Raw genomic sequence first — 22873 nt, forward strand, 5'->3', positions numbered from 1 at the left:
AATTGTAAACTGTATCAAAATATATTTGGAAATATAACTTGGAAAAAACAAAAAAGCATAGCTTACGTTGAAAAGGGACAGGAAGTAACTTCCTACCTGGTTAATTTTTGTAAAGCTGTTATTGTAGCAGTTGATGTGGTGTCAGAGCATTTGTAGGAAAATAATTGTCCAGACATTTATGGATCTTTTCTATCCAGTCATTAATTTCTAGGAAAAAAAAGCAACTCTTTATTTAATAATATCATAAAACCAGCTTGTTTTGGAAGGATTATGTGTGGAAGAACATACAACTGTAGGGGGATGTAAATTCAGATGTTATTGTCTTTGGGAATATTTTGGAGTAAATAATAAAATGACTAATGGCCGAAGTCTTGGAAAAAGCACCTAAAGTATTTGCAAAATTAAATAAGAAATGCATTCCTAAAGTTAACAAATGTTACATAATAGCATATTTGTCAGATGCACAATTAGATATACTCTTAAAGGTATTATATTAAAAGACTGTCAGGGTATTCCAAAGATGCTGGTACTATTAATCACACCACCGGTAGTCCTGGTTGCCAAAGGGAGTTTCTTCAGTTTGATGAATTACATTGCAAAGTAGGAGCAGGGAAACAATCCTTAGCTTACAAACTAATTGATGAATAAACTGTTCCTGAATTGCTTTGCTTACCTCTGTTTATTCAGCATTTCCTGGACTAGTAGTTACTTCAGTGACATTGAAATGTTAAACTGATGGTCAAAATTGGAAAATGCTTTCCTTTGATTGAAATTAGAGAGCACATTAGGCAGAGAGCTTTATAATTTCTGGAGTTTGACTTTGGCTGTGAAATCCAGATAATTAATTAAATACTTTGGGGAACTATTTATATTTTTAATAGGAGTAAACCCTTAATAGCAAAGTATGTAATAGCATACTTAGCATAATAGCATATTGTAGCATATGTAATAGCGTATTTGCAGTAGCAAAGAATATTTATATACTAAATATGAAATAGTGGGTTTTGGTTAGTTTTAGTGGTATTTGAATTTTTGTTGTTGTTTTGCTTAAGCTTGAAGGTCCAGGTTTTAAAAACAGAGGTTCCCGCAGTTGGAGCTAGTTTTGTTACAGGCTGTGGATTTCTTTCCCTTAAGAATGATCTCCAATTTACATGCAACAATAAAGTTGTCAGATTTTCAAGGACATTCTTATACAACACTTTGCCTTATTATGTTGGGATTTTTTTAAATGACCATTGAATTGAGGCCTTATTCTTGAAGACATCCTTTCTAGATTGCACAGACACTCACAAGGAAGCATCTTGACTAAGCTGCAGAAGTAGTCAATGCTTACACGTTCCTCATTGTTCCCAGTTCTGCTGTATTCTTACCTAGTCACTTTGGGGATACTTGCAAAGTATTAATCAATTTCTAGTACGTTTCACATCCTGTTGCATTACAGTATCTCAGCGTTTGTTGTTCTCTTGGTGAATGAGTTCTGTATATTATGGCTCTATTCTTCAGTATTTAATTTCCAGAATTAGAATGCTTTTTATATGCCATTCACATTGCTTTTCTTAGAACAGAACACAGGCAAAAATAGGAAATCTGAAGAATAAACTATCAGATTTTACATAACAGTCCCAGTCTGCAAAAATCTGATCATATGCTTTGCTTTTAGGGATTCTTAGGTTGGGTGAGAAAATGGCATCTGCAAGTTCAAGTACATAGTAGCTGTATAAGTCTTGGTAGCATTAGGACTGTAGTATTCCTCTCCTTCATTCCCTGCCCAGTAAGGACATTAATGGGATCAAAGGATGGTAATTTAGGAGAGCTGATCTGCATGTTTTCAATCAGAAACTAGCTTAATGTAAGTCTGGATGCAGTCTGTTGGAAAATGTTGATTTGGATTCATAGTGTAAGTCTATGAATTAAGCGCATTGTCTCAAAATGTGAGTAATTACATGAATTGCTGTGTGATTATAAAAGGTCTTCATTTTATACTTATAATAGAGTGATATTGTGAAGTTTTATAAAAATGTACATGACATTCTCCCAAATAACTGTGAATGTATTTACACTTAATGCATTGACTTTAAATAAAACGTTTACTGAAAGGAAGAATCAGATTTAAATATATTGTTTTCTGTATGAACTAAGTGGTATGTTTGAATCTGAAATGTAATTTCCATATTAATAGATCATTTATTTGCAGCAATAAAATACTGTATATTTGGCTTATTTGGAACCACATGAATTTGAGATCATGAACAGTACTAGTATCTAATGTGCATTTATTTTGACTTTACTGTATATGCTTACCTAACATGTAATCTGTCTTAAAATATATATTTTTTTATGGCTGGGGTCTGTGTATATGTAAATGTATTTCAGCAACTAATCTTATTGGGAATCTTAGAAATGTTACTGAGAAATGAAATAATGCCTTGTGCAAATGTGAGACTCAATAAGTAATGACTAAGAAAGGTATGGACTGTTCTGTTTCTTCCCATACAATTACTGCAAAATGTGTTTGTTTATGGAATGTGGTTTGCTGTGTTGCTGATATAGCTAATGTGCTTACCTGGAATTCCATGTCGTATCCATATCTGCTTTTCTGAAAAAGGAATTTCCAGCTCTCCATGAGAACTAACATAAATATCCTTAGTATAAAAAAAAAAATCTGTAGCTCCTGAAACTTTCCTAAGACATTAAATTCCACTTAATGTGAACTACACCGAGCAATCCTTTGGTGATTTTTTTTTTTTCTAGAAAGTATATGTAAAAACGTAAAGTTTTAAATGAAAGCTTGTATTCATTTCCTAACTGAAATCCAGGCTTCTCTTTGAGAAAACTACTTCGGTGACCAAAGTGGAGCTGAAAAACTCTTAAGGAAGTTTCAGTGTGGTATTGTACAACCTCAACTACTATGTGAAGTTGGTGGTGGTGGCAATGATAACAAGTACTGCCAGCAGCAGCATTGTGTGGCTATGATAACAAATACTGCCAACAGCAGCACTTCCAGGCTCTGTGTTGGAGGAACATGTGGTTTGGGAGTATATACTAGGGCATGAAGCGTACATTCAGTCCACTCCTCTTTCCACAGAAATGTAGTGTTTTTTTCAAAGGTGTTTCTCTTGGCCCTGATGCTTTCCAAAAACAGACCACCGTGCGCGTGTAACATGCAGTCTGAACACATGCGCATTCACTAACTCTCCGACTATATTCTGTGTCAGTGTGCAGGCATTTGATGTACGTTTTACCTATCTGCAAGCAACTTGACCCATTCCGTGTTGTCACAGAGGCGAGGGCAGTGCCCCCGGTGCCTGTAGGCTGCCGGAGGTGTGTGCAGATCAGCACCCTGGAGAGGGACACGGTGCTCAGCACCTGTCTGCCTCTAGCTGGGTGTAAGCAGGGAGGGTGGTTGTCCTCGCCACTTTCTCTCTGCTCCGTGTAGCCTATGTGAGTAAGAAGGCTCTTCAGTAACCCTAAAGATTTTCTTGGATTGAAGGCTACCTGACCTTTCTATGGTAGACAGCCACTGTGTGCCTAGAGGGCAACCAAGGCACCTTCAGTCTAGAAGGAGCAGCGTGGTCACTCTAAATGCCTACCCTTTATCCCTCACTCGTGCTGGCTTTGCTTCCATGGTGAGCTAAATGTGTTGTGAATGCTGCCCAAGCAAAATGGAGTGGCTTCTGCTCTCTGTGGATCTTGTCATGCTTAAGAAGTCAGAGACCTAGACTTTTTACCCACCACTTTATCATCAATTGTCTTTTCCCTTTGTCCCTCACATTACCTCCCTTGTGCTGTACCTGTGTGACAACAGTGCAGATAGTCTCCGAATGGACAAATGGAATGTTATTACATGGAGAGTCTACCTTTTTTAGCAATTACAGTCTCAATTAGATTTGTATTGGTTGTCACAGTCTGTTTGGATCTCTCAAATTTACAGGACAATGTACTCTGTAAATTAAACTTTATTGTATGAGCTCATTAGGAAAGAAAACAAACATGACAAACAAGGGCTCAGTACTTTCTACAGACTAGTCTAACATGGGAATTCACTAATTCATCACTTAAGGCATGAGGTTTCTAACTCACAAATTCTCTAATTCACAACTCGTAACTTGTAACTCCTAACTTGTGCACCTATGAGCAAAATAGTTACCTAGCCCATGGTGGGAGTGCTCGTCCTTCCTGTTCCATCATGGTGCAGGTGTTCCCTGTGTCATGCTGGGAAGCACGAAAGCCTCAGCGGTCCAGCTGCTGCTGGGTCTGCTTTAAAAACTTTTTGGATAAGCTGATGTATTTGTACCTTCCAGCTTGGAAGTTTGGTCTATACCATTTCTATGAGTCAGCAGATTCTGAAGAAACTGCCAGACAATCAATAAGCAAGGATTATGGTTGGAGGAGACGGCAGGCTGCAGGTGATAATGGCTGCATAATGACCTTTAGCCCTTTCTGGCCACTGGGTCCTGCATATGTGTTGCCCTTGCTTTGACCTAACAGTGCTGCTCCTAGCATGCATGAGGCCTCAGCATGAGCTGTGTGTTAGCCAAAATCTGAGCAGGAGTTGAGTGAACAGTCACAGCAGGTATCTTAAAATGTTAAAAATATTTGTGCTTATTTAAAAAAATGGTTATAATTCAGTTTTGTTATTGATAGCTGAAATGGGCACATTAGATTTCTGATGGATCAACTTGAGTGATGCAGGATATATGTGGGAACATTGCTTATTGCCGAATATCATCAGCATAATTTCAGATTTTCAAAGAGCTGGCCATGCAGGTTAATTCAGATGTTCCTATTCTTCTATTCCTCTAGAGGCTGAGTACCTTCTGTGCATCTCTGAAGTTGCACTGTAATTACTTTAAAGAACATGATTTCATGTTCAACGATTTAAATATTTTAGTAACTTGACACCTTTTGTTTCCTTTACAGCTGCTTTTGCAGGAGTCCTACATTGGTAAGGTTAAATTTATTGCTTGAGATTAATATGATATTTTAAAATAATAAAAATATAATTTTGACTTATATTTAGACAAGCTATTTTGATAATTTATATTTATGTCTTTCCTCTCAAAACCAGATTGTTGTTTCCAGGTGGAAAATTGTTGCTTAGGTATACAAATTCAGGTGCATTTCCACTAACAGACCTTTTTACCCTCAGTGGGTTTTGAAAGTCCAGGTAAATCCTTTCAGCTTTCTCCTATGTTCTGCTTATTTAGATTCTGCTTTAATTTCTTAGTTTTACATCACGTTTTCTCTAACCTCTTCAGAGAAGTCTGGCCAATGTTTTCTTTGGGTACAGAAGAATGGCCTTTCAACTACTCTTTGTCTATGTAATCCTTGTGTTTCAGGTTGCATCCTAATCCTCACCCTTCCTTTTTGTAGTATAGACTTGAAATAGAATGGCGTCTATAGTGAGTTTCACCGGCTGCTTTTGCAGAGATAAAAAGTAACAGCTTCTGCCACTCTGTGTTTGTTTCCTAGCTCAAAAAGAACTATTGATTTTTAGTAGTACGTTTCTTGCAAATTCCTATTCAAAAGCAGTGTCATGTGCACTGCTCTGTTTCCTTCTTTTTCCATCCTTTCTGGAGATGAAGCACCTCTTGGAAATTGCAAGTTTTGCCTCCAAAATTATTTGCATTTTTCCTGGCTTTTTTTTCCCCCCCTATAGTTGCATCTTTATTTACATATACTTTTGATGGTAAGTGCATCTATATATAATGGCAGATAACTGCATTAAAATACAAGTCAGGGAAGATTTTTGTGGAAAAAACATACACTACTTGTATGTGCATTGTTATTTTCACCAGTTTTTAATCTGTGTTTCTTTTCATTTGGCCGATACTTGAATTTTCTTTCCTAATATGTAGGCTTGATAGTTTTAATAGCATTAAACTTTTGATCCTTAAGTGTCTGCACTTAAGTTAAAATGCATTAGAGTATTATAACTAATTCCATAATACAATTTAATAAATGCTCTATGGATTCATATTTTTTTCATTTAGAATAGTCTGAATAGAGGAGAATGTTGGTAAACTATACGAGTAAATTAAAATAGCAGTTTGTAAGTAAACTTTGGGTCTTCATTGAATGTTTTGCCAGCTGTCCTTGGTATATATGACTTAGTACAGGTTCTAAAACTCTTTATTCAATTTTAATTATTATTGTTTTTAACAGGTGTCACATAACAACTCTTTTTGAAAATGACCGTCATTTTTCTCACCTGTCAACGCTAGAAAGAGAAATGGCTTTTCGCACGGAAATGGTTAGATTACATTTCAATAAAAATTCAGTGATTGGAAAACTTGTTCTGTGATTGTGGGCTTTCCAAAATTTTTTAATACCTTCTGGATAAGCAAATATATTGATATCTTGCAACTAACATGTATTACACTTTTACATGAAGAGCATTTGTGTGTCTGGCAGCTGATCACTATGAATGTATCTCTTCACAGTTCACTTAAAATATAATTTAAAAATATGATTCTAGAGGACCTAAAATACGAAACTACAGGTACCTTGTAGCATACTTCCAATTATAGTCTTGTTATGCAGCTTTTTTTTAAAATAATTTTTTTAAATTAATAAATATTTGCATACATGTACACCTTTTGTCTGCTTTTATTTTGAGAGTTGTGAAATACTATGCTAGTGCATAGCTACCAGCCCAAATGAGAGATTTCCAGATGTCCTATGAAACAAGGTGGAAGGAAACCCACATTGCTTGTTTCAGTGGCACTAATAGAAGAGATTTGAAAAACTGGGTAGTCATCTTGAATTCTTTTGTCCTATTTGTTATATTACAAAATTTTAATTTAAAAATGAAGCTTGTATATGGCAGTTCATGAAGCAGAAGTGACCCCTTTAATTGTAAATAATGATTCTGCTCTCCTGTAGGGTCTTTATTATTCCTACTTCAAGATCATTATTGAGGCACCATCATTCTGGAATGGAGTATGGGCAATTATGAATGACAGACTAACTGAATATCCTTTAGTGATTAACACCTTACAAAGGTTCAATCTTTACCCAGAGGTGAGCTATGTTTTAAAAATAATACCTTCTGATAAATCTTTGGTTTCTTTAGGTTTGACTACAGATTTGTAAGAAATGTTACTCTGGAAAATGTGGTTGTAAAGACAGAGTTACTAATGAAGTGTTGCTTAAATACCTTATTTTAGTTCCAAATTTAACATGACAAAGTTACATCATACATTGTGATCAATTCTCAGACTTCAAGTATGTCCAATCAAATGTGAATACTTTCTAGATCTTAGTATTTCATGCCCTGAAGTTGCAATCCAATTCTATACTTCTTATCATCTTTTGTTCTTTTCACTGAGAGCAAGTAAGTTGCCGATATCGTGTACTTCAGGAAATACAACATATGAAGTATCAGTAGTATGTGACAATAATGTCTGCAGTGATACAGGCGCTGAGAGGTTATTTTGGCTTGTATTTTGTGTAGGACAATGTACTAACGAATCATCACAGTTCACTGTGGCCCTAAAATCCGTGAATGGTAATAGTTTACTTACATGTTGCAGAATAAATTACTCTGTAGAAGACTGACTGCTGTTGTTTGTTCGTACTTGATGTTAGACTTGGTACCTGGTTAGATTACATTCCTGCTCTGCTTTTTTGTCACTAAAAAGAACATGTCTTTAAGTACAGAAATGTTTGGGTTTCTCTCTCTTACGGTTTTGCTAGTGTGTCTCAAAACACACTGTGTTTGCCAGTGTGGGAAATCTCCTTTGGTTAATGTACATTTCTGTAACTCCATGTGTCAGCAACAGCTTATTTTTTGGAGAACCAAGGACTAATAATGGCTGTAATTGTTTTGTTGGGTACTAGCATGTATATTCATTCTCCTGCTCTGTCAGAGCAGAGCTGTTTTCAGGAACTATATGTGGTAAGGGTTCTTGGCATGCATTGTATTTATACAACTTGTATGTAGTGATTTAATTTGCTGCTTAATTCCTTGCTCTGGAAGAACTAAATGCTATAGATGAGTGCTTTTTGTTGCCCTCTCACTGGTTTTGGGTTTGTTTGGGGGGTTTTTTAGTGTTTTTTTGGTGGTTTTGTTTTGTTTTTTTAAATCCAGAGGGATTGCAGTTCAGTTCTCGAAATGCAACATTAGGAACATGTGCCTTATTTGAATACTGTAAAGTGATTTTCTTTAGCTGAGAAAGATTTATCTACTTCAGCTATAGTCTGACTTACAAAAATCAAAGGTAACTGGTCAAATGAACTTGCCCTTAGAGAATCATCAGTATCACCATGAAAGATGACTAAGTAAATTGGATGATGAAATCAAAACAAGAGCAATCAGATATAGTGGCTGACATTCTGTAAGAACGTTAGGTAGATTACTGTGCAGAATGTGTAGGCTTGTCTGTTCTTTCAGAGTTTTCTAGGATCTTACTGGCTCATAGAACTTGGTGATAAGGTAGGAATTCATTCATCTTTTCTGTGCCTGTGTGGGCATGCAAAGCAGACAAATAGTCTCCTCTGCTCCTTTCAGTCATTTACTACTTGATGTGTAGCCTTCCTGTAAATAGGTTTTTTTCAAAAGTTATTTCTCGAGTACTCTTGTTTCCACATAACTACATCTATAAAACTGTCAACGGGTACAACTTGACATCTGATGTATGTTCTCCAAATTTATCTAATTTTACTTATGATTATAATGGGGCTGGGTGGTGGGAAGATGCTTGTGGATTTATTTGTTGGCAGTGAAATTTCTCTCTGATATTCAGTATCCAGTCATGTTTTGTGAAAGTGTTTCATTTCCTGTTTGATATTTTAGGATCTTTCCAGCTCTTTCAGCCCCATAGTAGCATTAAGGCTGAATTTTAATAACGTTTTTGTTTGTTTAGCGGTTTTCAAAATTAATTGCATCAAAAATAGCCTTGAAATCCAGTTGCTAAACAGGATGTTAAACCCATTAAGAAAAGTAGAACAATTGACCTGCATGTACAGCCAGTACTAGCCATGAAAACTTCAAAAGAAGGAAAAAAAAAAGGTAAAGTGAGTCCACAGCAATCACTACATCATCTGTGTAAATTATAAATATAAGCAGTAAAAAAAACATCTGTCAAAAGCAACAAGTCAGTCTTTGTAGTTGTACAATATTATAGACCCAATAAAGTCTTGATTTTTCCAGGTATTTGCTGCATAGTCAGGTTGTTCCAGTAGTTGTGGTGGTGTTTTCATCTGTGATCCGTGATGCAAAATGGCAGAGAGATAACGTGTTAATTTCTGTGGCAGAGAGATAATGTGTTAAGTTTTACTCTCTGGCTGTTCATGATTACAGAATAGTTGATATTTCTGTGTGTGGCAGTGATGATGAAAATTTGAGTTGGAGTGGTGAGTGTTGCGTAGATGGCATTAAAGTGCTTACTCAAAGGCAACTAGTAAAAGGGATTGACTTTTCTACGTGTTCTTTTACAGCGAAGGACTGGCCCAGCCCACAGAGATCTCCTGAGTCTGAGAGACAGTCTTTTGTTTTCCAAGTTTTGCATTTACTGCCTCATGTGATATGGGACAGTAGAAATTCCAAAAATGCCATTGTGCTCTAATTGACCTAGCAATTTTGTACTACTGATTTGCTTCCATTTTTATGCCCATGTTAACTGTTTCATGTAAAGTAGCTTTTGGCAAAAAATGTTTCTATATTTTGCATGAAGTACCTAACCTCGTAACTTTTAGGGAGTACTCATGTGTGGTAACATCTGCAGCAGACATAAGCACTTGTGACGTAAAAAGGTTAAGTTGATAAATCTATAACATTTTTTGTGCAGCATTGGTTCAGCAAGAATGTTTTATGTGCTTAGAGTAATGTCAGCTTCAGGGCTGGTGATGCAAATATGTTAGACAGATGTCTCTAAGCTGCCATATTCATTCTGTTGGCAGTGTACAAACCACATGCAGGTGATAACAGGAAAGATTTGGATTTGGTTCCCCAGTCCTATTGTTGCCTATCTGGAAATGGGGCAAGTGACTGGTTCATGTATGCACACATGCACAGTCAGAAGTGCCAGGGCACAGATGTTCAGAAAGCCTCCAGGAATCTGGGATAGTGTATGTTGCAGGACAGAATATTGAGGCAGGGAGTCTTGGTCTAGAAAGATGTAGTTATGTTTTAAATATATAAGACTTATATTGTGAGAGTGTAAAGGCCACAGATGAAGTAAGCCATGATGATTGGAGCGCTGGTATTAAAAATTAATCAATTATAGAATCACAGAATGGTTGAGGTTGGAAGGGATATCTGAAGATCATCTAGTCTCAACACTGCTCGAAGCAGGGTGAAGTAGAGCAGGTTGCTCAGGGCCATCTCCAGTTTTGTTTTGAGTATCTCCACCTCTAGGCGGCCCGTTCCAGTGTTTGACCACCCTCAAAGTTTTTTTTCCTATGTATAAGTGGAATTTTCTGTATTTCAATTTGTGCTCATTGTCTCATGTCCTGTCAACTGAAAAGAGTCTGTCTCAGTCATCTTTACTCTATGTTCTTCTTGTCTTGGGCAGCCCAGAACTGGACTCAGCACTGGAGATAAGGTCTAAGCAGTGCTGAGTAGAGGGGAAGGATCACCTCTCTTGTCCTGGTGACATGCAGCTGAGGATATGTTTGGCTTTCTTTGCAACAAGGGCTTATTGCTGGCTCAAGTACAACTTGTCCACCAGGACTCACAGGTCCTTTTCTACAAAACTGCTCTCTAGCTGGTCAGCTCCAGTCTGTACTGGTGCATGGTGTTGTTCCACCCCGGTGCAGGACTTTGCATTTACTTTTTGTGAGATACCTGTTGGCCCGTTTCTCTAGCCTGTTGAGGTCCCTCTGAATGGCAACACAAGCATCAACTTTCCAATTTTGTATCATGTGCAAACTTGCTGAGGATGTTCTCTTGTGCCGTCATCTAGTCTGAAAGAAGTACACCAGAATTGACACCACATAAAAAAACCCAAACATCCGCAGCTGTCCCCTCATCTACCAAGACAGTCATCTCAGAAGGTTATGAAGTTGGGCAGGTGTTATTTCCCCTTTGTAAATCCATGCTGACCACTTCAGTCACTTTTTTGTCCTTAGTATGTTTGGAAGTGGTTTCCAGGAGGATTTACTCCATCGTGTTCTCAGAGATCAAGGTGTAATTCCCTGTGTTTCCTTCTTGCCCTTCTTGAAGATAGAAATGACATAAAGAGTTTTATTAATTGTATGGGGAAAGAAAAGAGAGAATCATCCTTCTTGTATGTGTTTTCTGTGACACAGGGCTGAGACAGCTAATACTGCAGCGGTGAAACGTATTTTCAGTCTGGGAACCCCTGGGTGATAACTTTCAAAGTAGCTCAACTGGAATGGCCGCATTACTCATTTATGAACTCTATAAAGTCAGTTAAATCCTAACAGAATAGCTTGGTAATGCTAACTAGTGACTTTGCTGTGAGATGGGTCATCATTTTTCTGTGTGTAAAATACTGATGTTTTCTGTGTCAGGTGTTGAGATTTAATTTGGTTGTTATAAGAACATTATGACCTTTGCATGGAAAATGGAAATGCTGTCTTACATTGCATCTGGAAGCCCTTTCTAATGCATGCTTAAATTTAACCTATCAACGTTTTTCTGAGTAAAAACCCTAAAGATTCGGTCCATTGATACTCTTGCCAGGTGGAAAAAAAAATTAATTGGTTTTAATGGATTTAATTCAGCCAACTGTCCTCTGTCAACAAAATCTGGGTTTTTAATATATGATGAGCAAAAATAGTTAAATAGGGAACCTTCCAGACAATATTGAAACTTATAATTTTTTCAAATATTTCAGTTTGATGCATGAAATTATTTCTGTTCTAAAGCAGGCATAATTTTAGTCTATTAATGAACACTTGGTCTATGTTGGATGGCTTTAGGAAATTATGGTCAAAAATGCTCAGTAGTTGAGATAAATTCTGAGTTTAAAAAAATCTTGGATGAGGGCCTGTTGTCATGAGAGGTTACCTTGGGCAATGAGCTAATCTCAAAGTTCCTTTCCAGAAACTTCAAATCCTCTTTTTCCACCTAGGTGGTCCTTGCCAGCTGGTACCGCATATATACTGCCATTATGGATTTCCTTGGTGTACCAACAAAGACATGTTGGACTGTAAACAGAGGAAAAGGGCTTAGTCCTGTTGAAAGCTGCGAGGGTGAGTTGTGTTTTATTCTAGTTTCTTCCTGGAAGCATATAATTGTGGCTTTACATATTTCAGAAGTAATAAATATTGCTGTGTCTTTATCACTGACATGCTTTCATTTGGCTAAGCCTGTGTTTTTGACCGGTTCACAACATAAGTGAGAAGCATGAAAAAAAGATACTTTCGAGAACACCAGGGGTGAGAATGTGGGCTTTGCTTATTAGAGAGCTCCTCCTACCTAGGCTGGATTCCTGTACTGCACTTCAAAACTTCACAGTTGTAGTCTGAGCCTTCATAATGTTGGACAGTTATAAAGAATAAGGTGTCCTAAATGTAATTGGAGGCCACTGTACATGTATTAAACTTTTGTAGCTTCTGTAGAATCCCCAATATGTTCCAAGTTCCTACATTTCGAGAACTTGCCCTCTGTGTTTCCTCCCCTAACTACAACTCAAGGAGTGGGGAGAAAGGGGAAAAGGTAACCACAAGGCTCCCTTTTGGAGGAATCTTGTGTAGTGATTCTGCTAGGAAGAATCTCTTCCTCTTGTGACCTACTATTCAGCATAAGAATTTCAATCTTATACCTTGATTTTGATACCAAAGCTTGGACGCTGCCACTTTTTTGGGTTTTTTTCCCCATTTAAAGTATTGGCTTGTCAAGTAAGTATTATGCGATAAAAGTACCTTGCCAAGAAATGCTTTTGAGATGTTCTACAGTCGGTTAAAGCTGAATGATAGATGGTAGCTTGTGAAGTTGTTTCATTTTATCATTTAAAATGTCTTTGTGTGGTGACAAGTTAGTATTTTTCCTTTGCACATAGGCTATAAGAACTTTCTTCAGAGCTTGAATGATTCACTTCCTCTAATTTTGTCAGAAGCAATAAACAGTGAATAAATGTATAACTTTTCGTTCCTGTTTTTTGTAAAAACCAAACCAACAAAAACACCAACTATTGAGACTACCATGATTGGTGAGCATATCATCATCTTACTTTAGAGAACTGTCTTGCTGTATTTTCAGCAATGGTAAATAATCATTTCTGCATACAAAACTATGAAGTTTTGCTACCTTCTCTATAATGAATAAGGCTTTTTATGCTGTACTGCTGAAATGATTAGAGCCAGGAGGGTTTAAAGAAATAACGGGAAAGAGAGTAACAACAGAAGTGTGAATACAGAATTGTTTGTGAATAAACTGAACTATTTGCATTATTGGAAGATCTCTTGGTTTCTAATGAAACAAAGAAAGCAAAGAGCATTGTGTGTGATATGTTTAAAGATGGGTTTACTCCTGCAAGAGATGGGAAGTGAGAGTATAGGGAGTGCAAACCTGTTCTAAAAAGCTTTATGAAGTCAAAACGTAGTCCGTAGAAAATATTCTTAGTGATGCTTATGCCTTCTATACATTGCAGGTTTTTTCTTTACAGTTAATGCTTTCCTCTTAGCTTGTTTTGTTGCTGACTGCCCCAATGCTGTGTCCGCCCCTCCTTTTTTTTTTTTTTTTTCCCCAGGAGTGTGGTCTTCTGATTGAATCTCCACAATAATCTTGGTGACATTAACTTTTTTTTGTTGTCTCTTTCTGTAGATATATTAAGGTAGTATGCTGTGTGCTGTGTTGTACTGATTGTGTGGTGGTTTATAAGCAATATGATCTTTTTTCTATATTTGACAACGTGTTAACTGTTTGTTTGTTAGGGTTGGGAGACCCTGCTTCCTTTTATGTTGCTGTGATTTTTCTTTTGAATGGATTAATGATGTCACTGTTCTTCATATACGGTACATACCTCAGGTAAGGCAGTTGAGACTGAGCTATTTAGTTGGTACTAGCTGTCAGTTGTTATACAAAACTTGAAAAAGTGAATGCTAAAATATTTTTATGGGATATTGCTTATTTGTTTGTACAGTAGTAGTGCTTTTTATTACTTATATATTGTCACTAAAAAATTACTGAAACAGAGAAGCTTTTTGCTTAAAATAAATGATGATGCCAGAAAAAGTTGTGGAAATTTTCGGTGAAGTGGTATCTTACTGATACCACCAGGTTGTGGATAAAACTAAATGCTGTACAGGTTTTAAATGGCTTTTGACAGGTTTCTGCTCTTAAAATTATCAGTGTAACTCATTTTTAAACAAAGTTTGAATGACAGTATACTTTTAACCAAGATTGGAGTTTTCCCAATGCTTTGCCTCAAGTCATATTGCATGTCTTTCAATTTTAACTTAACTGAGAAGGCAAGATATTTTTTAAGATAATGCATTCTTTTGGAGATATGTATACACTCCCCTTTTTCTATTAATTTCTGTTTTCAGTATCTATCCTTAAGTTTCAGGAACTGTAATATACTTTCATACAAAAATAGGCTCCACATTCAGCAGAAAAACAGAAGTGGAAATATTTTTCTGTTTACCTCTATTTTCATTTGTTGGTTTTGCAAAAAAGCAAAAGGCTGCTACATTTTCCTCTGAGAGATGTGATTGTTTTTCCCCCTCATTCCCTGGCTTCACTGTCTTGTGTTTTTTTCCTGCTCTCTCTGAAGCATGTGCTGATAGTTCAAATAAAGAATAGCACAGGGCAGGAGCTGACAGTGAAAAGAGGAAGTTGTCTAGTGCAACTATTAGGTGTTTGGGGGTAAAGCGTATATGTTTGTATTCCTTAACATAGGGATTAATGTCTCATGTTTTGAGGAAGTGGATAAACTTTGAATATTCATATAATTAACTTGTCATTTTTCTCTTAAGGGAGGTGTATGGAAACCCACATTTTGTATATTAATGTCATTGAAAAATCAGTAAGGTCTTAATTTCTCAGTACTTTCCTTAGACTTGGGCTGTGTTGAATGTAAATGACTATCAAGTATTGGTAGTAATTCGTTTTTAATATAAATGATCTGCAATGTAGGTAGTCAAGATGACTAGAATATAAATGCAGTTCTGTCAAGGTGTAAGCCACTAGCTATCTGGGGTTATGAAAAATAACAAGTGACTACGAAGTTTCCTGCAGGTAGGATTTTGATCTTATTTATTTATTTATTCTGAAGAATATTCATAGTTGGATACCAGATCTAGATGACTGCTTAGTCATTATGGCTGTTCCAAGGTTCCTCTTAGTCAAAGCAAGCCAGAATATTTAGGCTTTTCCATAAGGTGTGACATATAAAAGAACTGAATCTGGAGTAATACAGTTCTACTACACTGAAATAAGTAATCTTATGAATTGGCATAAGTCTCCTTCATAAAGGTGATTGTTTCTGCTATGCATTTTGAAAGGCTTTTTCATAGCCTCATTTGATGGTGGGAAACCATACTCTAATATTTTCTCTATCTTTTCATTCCTGAATTTGTTAGCAGTAATAATCTCAAGCTTACATAATTGTTTTTTCTAGTTTTTTTTTTGTCTCCCTATATGTTCATAGAATGTGTAGTATTTTTATTTCAGCCTTTATTTGCTTTTAGTCTCTTTGCAACTTTGACTAGTGATGGAAGGTGATAGGATAGTGGAAGACCACTTTCTTAGCATTATTTTCCAAGCTAGCATGTGTTCTCACATCTGTGCTGGCTGTACTCGATAATGAGCTTGTTCAAAGAGTTAAGCTAGCAGAAAGCTAGTTGCTTTTGTAGGACTAGGTTTTGCTGTTTAGCTCCCTTAACAAATTTCCCCACAAGGTTAGAAGATTGCCAGACATAGTATGTCCCTGCCCTGTGTATGGTCTCTAGTTATGCAAATGCTCTTGGGAATCTTCTTATATGATGCAATTCAGTCTCAAGCTCTGGAGCATTCTCTGTTAAGATAACTGAAGCAATATGGTGAGAACTCGTGCCATTTTTTAGGGGTTTTTTGATGGACAAAGGAATGGCATTTGGATGATTCTGCCTCCCCCAGCCTTCCCTGCCTTTCTATTCTTGTAGTCAAGGGACAGAATACTTAAGCCGATTGTCAAATACTGTGTCTTGAGGAACTACCAGTAAATTTCCCATATCTCCTTCTGACAGTACTTTTTCAGTATTTTGCTTCTTGCATGTTAATCAACAATGAATTACAGCATTTCCCCAGATGGCTTTAAGCTTCAGCTTATTGTACCCAGGGAGTCAAAAGACTAGTTCTTTCATTATTCCAGAGCTGACTCTACCATACAGAGTGTAACTGTTCGGATCATCTGCAGTTCTTTAAAAATTGCTAATTATTTATTAAATTTAGATTATTGTATATTAAACATGGGGGAAGTAGATGCCAACTGAAGGGCATGTACTTCACCAATTGTAGTATGGTGTGGGAGTTTCAGTGGAAAGAGTTATCCTTTATGTTTTATATTGGCATAGAAAGGCTTAACTACTGTATCTCTTACATGATAGCATTGCACTGTTAGAGGATAATCAGTCTAACTCAACACTATACATAACCCTCTGTGAAATAGGCTCTGTTCGCTTCCTTTTCTGGAAAAGATACTAACAAGGTGCATTTTCCTATTCTGTGCTAAAGCTTTACTGATCTTTTCTCATGTGGTAAAATAGTGATCCCTTATAGAGGCTGATAGCTCTAAAGCATTCATAATACAATTAAGACCTTTGTGTTCTAGACTTTAATGTTTTATCGCAATATTAACCTTTAGCATAGACCTTGAATTTTGTTTCTGATTTTGGTTGGATTTTTGCAAATTTTTATTTCGCTTTGTTTCCAAGACTAATATTTTTTAATATTACACACATTCTTTTAGTAATTTTGGCTTTCAGTGTTGATGCTTTTAGAATTTGTGGAATGAAAGGTTGAGTTCTATGTGCAAGAATGCACGATTCCTGGAGATTGTTTTAGCACTCAGCTGGTATCTTTAATCCTCAGATTTTGTACCTAGAACTCACTGATGCTGTTTGACTTGTATATTAGGGATGGGTGAAGGATCTGAGAGGATCTGAGGTTGGCTTGTTTTTTTCCAAAGATTCTTAACAGCTGGCTGATACTTTTGTTTAGTAGCAAAGATGGTATATTCTGTCATTTATAGTAGTAGTGCACTTGTGTGCACAAAAAAGTTCTTTGCTTTGTATCACAGGACATGAGTAATTACAAATCTAGTCAAACAAATAGGAACCTTATTGATCTCTGTTTTGAGATGGGATAATTCTAAGTAATAGCTTTGGGTTTTTTTCTTGACTCCATGGTGCTAATTATTCAACAGGTGAATTTGATTGGTTTAGAAATGTATAAAAATCCTTAAGTCAAGGGCTTAAAAAATTTTTCTCAGGTTAACATCACAGTATTTCACATGGTCAATGCAAGATACAATTTAATTCTTATGTCATTAATTCATTTCTAAATATGTTTTTTGAATGTGCTTGATTTGATTACCCTAACATTGTTTTAGATTCAGACCAAAATTCCCTGTTGGAAGATTGAGCATGCAAGTTCTGAAGTTTTCTGCTCACCATCTTAGGAAAGAAATACTCCATTTATATTGTCTGATGTTTAAAAAAAAAAAAAAAAGTTTGGCACTTTTCAAGACCAAGCTCTGGGTACAGCAGATGAAGCACCAGATGTAATGATCTAAACCAAAGTTTGTGAGGAGTGGAATAACCATTTTCCAAGTCATTTATGTTAAAATTGGTGTTCTGCAGAAAAGAGCTGATACATGAAGAGTGGTCTGCTCTGAAACAAACATTAGCTGACTAACTTGTATTTTAATGTTGTATGTACATTGTAGATTGCTTTCCCGTGATGCTTGAAAGCATCACCCCCTCCCTCCCCCCAATAAACTTAGCTGTACATAAGTGCTGTTTCACATTTTTTAAGCAGTATTGACCATTATGAGATTCTGTTGTACCTATTTTTCCTATTCTTTTCACAGCGGGAGCCGTCTAGGAGGCCTTGTTACTGTGATGTGTTTCTTTTTCAACCATGGAGAGGTAGGTCTCCCTCCCCAACCTCCCCCATGCCTTTTTTTTTTTTTTTTTTTTTTTTTTTAAGTTTAAGCTAGTTCTCATTTCATTAACAGAGTGATGTTGCTTATCTGTTCAGGAATGAATTTAAAGGGAATAAGAAATTATTGAAAGCAAAATAGGCTCAAAAATGTATAGCACAGTCCAGTGTGTCACCTTAGATGTTAAAAAAAAATTCAGAAAGGAAATATATTGTAAAGTGGTCCTGAGATTGATATCTTAGTAGCACAAAGACTTCCAAGTTTCAAAACATCAAAATATTCTATTTTTGTGCCCATTCCAGACATAACTGGGCTATATGTACCATATGAACAAGCTTCAGAAGTGGAGGAGGTTTTCTTTAAATTGCTATGTGTTTTTCTGGAAATTAATGAATACACACACACACACACAAAAAAAAAAAAGGCAAAGAAACCTCTGTAGTACTGATATACTATAGCCAGGATACACAGACTTTAGAAACTGTATATGTATGTAGAGAATTCCAATGCTAAACTTTAGTAAGCTGCATTACAGGAAAAAAAAAAAGAAACTGTCACTTAAAACATCTCCCTTTGTCCCCAGCTAATGCTGTTCATGTCATTGTTTCATATTTTGGAAGAAAAGTCATGGTTTTTATTCTAATACTCTTGGGCAGTATTTCTTTTTTTTAATGTTCATTTTATGTATATAAATTACTATAAATATTTGTTTTATTTCACTTAACATGCAGCTGTACTGTAAAGATTTTCTAGATGGAAACTAGCTACCTTAAGATTTTGTTAAGGGTTAAAGTTATGTTTTGTTTTCTTATTTTACTGAGGTGAACTTGATAGAAAATTCTTGACTAGTAAGAATATGTAGTTGCACATAACAGAATCAAAGATGCTTCTATTCATGGTGAGCTTTGAGAGTTTTTTCACAAAAATCTGTGTGATGAAATAGCTATTTTATTCTTAAGTTTCGTTTGAAATGTTTTTCTGTAAATGTCCTCTGTGAAGAATTTTCACCCATAGATGTTAACTGCCTGGTCCAGACTGGGTAAATGTTACAGAGTTTCTAAACTTTTTTTGGTGCTATAAGAGGGTAAATACAAAGTTTTGTGTGTGTTTCCATTCTTCTCAATGGCATTCTGAATGGAAGTGAACGTTTTATCCTTTGCTAGGAAATACTGATAAGAGTACGCACTGTTTTGCCAAGTCTGTGAAGGTGATAAAGTGTAACTTCAGAAAGGAACAGGTTGAAAACTTCAAAGGTAGTGGTAGCAATAATAAAAAGAAGCATTTATTTCACTATGGCACAGGCAGTTCTCCTATCCATAGGAGACTCTGTAGGAGAGCTCATCTCTCTCTATGGATGACTTGACTTGGCAGAAAAACGCAGATAATGTGTGTATTTTGGAGAACGGCGTGAAATTAGGCCTGCATAGCTCTACATAGATGTAGTCTGGGCTTAGGTAGAGCTTAAGCAGGGTGACCCTGATTCAGGCTCAGCTGTAAGGATTTCTGGAGAGCAATAGGACTTACTTGCAGAGGCGCAGTGTTAGATCTCAGCTGGCTCTTCACGTTTGTACTGTACCTAATGAAATAATTAAGAGTTGTTTGATATTGTTGTGTATATACAGGTATGGTAATATATGTAGTTACATGTACATAGGTGGTCTAGCTTCACTGTGCGTACTGTTGAATCGCATGCAAGGGGTGTGTGTGCGCGTATAAAACTATTTAACTCTTCGATATGCCTTTGATTCTGTGGAAATCATCTTGCATGTGGTTCAACAGTACATACAGTGGAGCTAGACCAGTTGCTAAGAATTTGCTTTCCTTTTCTGGAAGGATAGGACTGAGCTACATGAGTAAGCCTGATCTGCAAGCCTTGGTATCCTAAGCCTGATCTGCAAGCCTTGGTATCTCAGATCTAATGCTGGGTAAAAGTGGTTAGCCTTCTGGCACTGAGCTGATGATCTTAAGGCAGTATGTTTTTATTTGTGCTGTACTTGTGCTACTGTGTTTTAATGATTTCAAGCTTAGACAGATCTGATGTATTTATACCTGCAGCAAAGTTAGTTTACAGCCTTGATAAATCATCCACAGATGATTGAGTTTAGTATTACATTCCAAATATAATAGAAAAATAGCATGGGCTACATTAGTCAATCCACTTTTAAGGTAATGCTGCCTTTTTATGGCTGTATATGCTCATCATTTCTTTCCTGTCTGTATCTCCTCCAGTATCGAAAGATTTGGTAAATCAAATGTTGCTGTAGCCTTGAAAAATAATCAAAAAGACTAAAGTGCTTTAGAATAATGATTATATTTATTGCTAATAAAAATAATTTTAACTAATCACATCTGTGCAGTCAGCTGAAGACAACACATTAGTATATATATTTATGAAAGGTTTGTTTTAATGGTAATCAGGGTGCAGCTTTTACAGAGAGTGCTTTTAGACAGCAAGGACTGTGTTTGATTAATGTGATGGGCTTCTGTACTTTGCATTTATTTTACACTATTTCTACACATTTATTTTACACTATTAATTTAACATATTCATGAAATAGCAAGACAATGAGCAAAGAATTGTATAATGTTGATTCTAGTGACTTATTTGGTAAAACAGTATTTTAAAAAATGGTTTTAAGATCATAGGAAGCGAAGGAGAAGGAACATCCTGGCATCAACATCCTGTAAGCTTTCATAGATTCCTTATGGTCCATGTTCAGATGAACTATGTTTTTGTCCTGTAGTTGTAAAGAACCTACTTCTAATTTTTAGTGCAACTCTGTTGATAGCCATTTTGAACCCATTTGTTCGTATGTCAAAGTTGTCCTGTGAAGTTGTAATTATTTTTTTGATGGTCAGTGCCATCTGCAAGCACTTTATAAAGAGCTGAATATAAACATTGGAGATGACAGTTATAGCTGAGCCATTTGCCATGAACCCCAAGAAATTAATGAAAAAGCTATTCAGCTGACTTAATTGTATTACGCTTTGCTTTATTAGGGTTAAAGAGCAAAGTATATAAGTTAGTATAAGCTCTGTAAGAGGTTAATTTCATGTGTTCAGTTTTACTGGCCTGTTTTGGAGGGCAGCTTCAAATTTTATACTTTCTGTGCTGTTGCTAGTAGACATGTGACATGTTTATAACCTAGAGAACTCTAGCATGATAAAGAGTATGTCGGTTTATCCTTCAGATCCTCTGCCCACGCACTTTCTCTGTCTGAGTGTGGCAAGTCACTGCCTGAATATGAGAGTGGTTCTGGTTACCTGAATGAGTTGTTAATTTCAGCAGAAGCAGGGACAAGCAACTGCTGTCCTGGCTTTTTTCTTGGATGTTCTTTAGCTTCCACATTTAATTTTGGAAAAGCAGTGATCTGTTTTAATTAAACAGTGCATCATAGACCTCAAGTCTGGAAGCCGCTTCCTTTTTCCTTTTCTTTTCTGCTTCCTGGCTTGTTTTTTTCAAGTTTGTGAGTAAAAGCTCATGTAGCCTGGTTTTTGCTTTATTGAAGTATCTGTAGTCATTCATTTTGAAATATAAATGCATTGTTTTATGGAAATGTAGCAGCAAATATTACCATCTAACCCAGTTCTTATTTTTAGTGCACTCGCGTCATGTGGACTCCACCTCTTCGTGAAAGTTTCTCATACCCATTCCTTGTGCTTCAGATGTTGCTTTTGACCTATATTCTCAGGTACCTCTCAATTTATACTTAGCTCTTTACAGTTATTTTAAAAATTGAATGTCACAGGGCATTTATTTAAATACATTTATTTAAATATTTAAGTGCCTCTGTGTGCTGTAGCAATGATATCATTAACATAAAAACTTTCCTGTGGCTGTTACATTGCAGACGCTGCACCAGTAGAACTGCAGTCATATTACTCACTTATTAAAAGGAAAAACTTTGCAACTCGAAGACATGATTAAAATAAAAATCAGAATTACTGTGTTGGCAAATACATATCTAAACCAAAAAATCAGAATTTTTGGTTGATGTCACTTCCTTCCCATGAGAAACAAGCTGATACTCCATCAATTGGTTTTGTCCCTCTTGGAGAGTGGTATGTTGGTTGCACTTAGAATAAGCCTATGCTATGCAACAGAGGATGCTATAGGCACCCATAAGCTACTATGTTCTTGCAGTTTTCTATGACTAATTAACTAGTCTAATTAACTAGTTCAATGATTTAGAGCAATCTAATTACATTAATGCAGGGATGCTCTTGAGTTTATTAGCCCTGCTTTTCAGTGGTTGTTTCTGGCTTGCAACGTGATTGTGTTACTTGTCTTGCCTCTGTTTTGAAAAAATAAGCATGATTGTTAATACTTGAGGGCTTTTCCATCAACTTCATTGCATCAGATTTGCAGTGTATTTATGATTTAGCTGAACTTTGTACTTGTAACCCCAGATTGTCCTTTATTAGGTCATACTGATTTGTAGTTGTTGATGATTGAACCAAAAATATTTTGCTCGTCACTAACTTGTGGTTTTTAGGTGAGGAAAAGATACATGCTGTCTAGAAAAATATTTTGAGGAATAGTTTGTAGAGTCATTGCTAGATTTCATATTAGAAAGACACCTGTTCATTTAATGCTAAATTGAGGTCAAACAAAAAATGAGGAAATTACACTTTAAGTTAGGGTGATCAGAGCACATATATTCTGTACCTATAATTATGACACTTCTTGATTAGTTAGATTCACTCCTGTTCTTTGAATCTTGGTACATAAAATAGTACTTAGGCTTGCTTACCGATGAGAAGTAGGTATTTAAGCATTTCAGAGCGACGTTCCAAAAAAGGGATAAAACATCTTA

General features: G+C 36.2%; 1 protein-coding gene across 1 annotated transcript in view; it reads left to right on the forward strand.

Moving 5' to 3' along the window:
- DPY19L1 (dpy-19 like C-mannosyltransferase 1) overlaps window positions 1-22873 on the forward strand; it is a 51027-nt gene that overhangs the window by 1905 nt on the left and 26249 nt on the right. The window contains exons 3-9 of the mRNA XM_075493485.1: window positions 4921-4945; window positions 6166-6253; window positions 6886-7023; window positions 12042-12162; window positions 13846-13939; window positions 17985-18042; window positions 21657-21748. Coding sequence (XP_075349600.1) covers window positions 4921-4945; window positions 6166-6253; window positions 6886-7023; window positions 12042-12162; window positions 13846-13939; window positions 17985-18042; window positions 21657-21748 — 616 coding nt within the window. The remainder of the gene's footprint in view (window positions 1-4920; window positions 4946-6165; window positions 6254-6885; window positions 7024-12041; window positions 12163-13845; window positions 13940-17984; window positions 18043-21656; window positions 21749-22873) is intronic.

This window comes from Mycteria americana, chromosome 2 (assembly GCF_035582795.1).
Source record: "Mycteria americana isolate JAX WOST 10 ecotype Jacksonville Zoo and Gardens chromosome 2, USCA_MyAme_1.0, whole genome shotgun sequence".
Classification (NCBI taxonomy): domain Eukaryota; kingdom Metazoa; phylum Chordata; class Aves; order Ciconiiformes; family Ciconiidae; genus Mycteria; species Mycteria americana.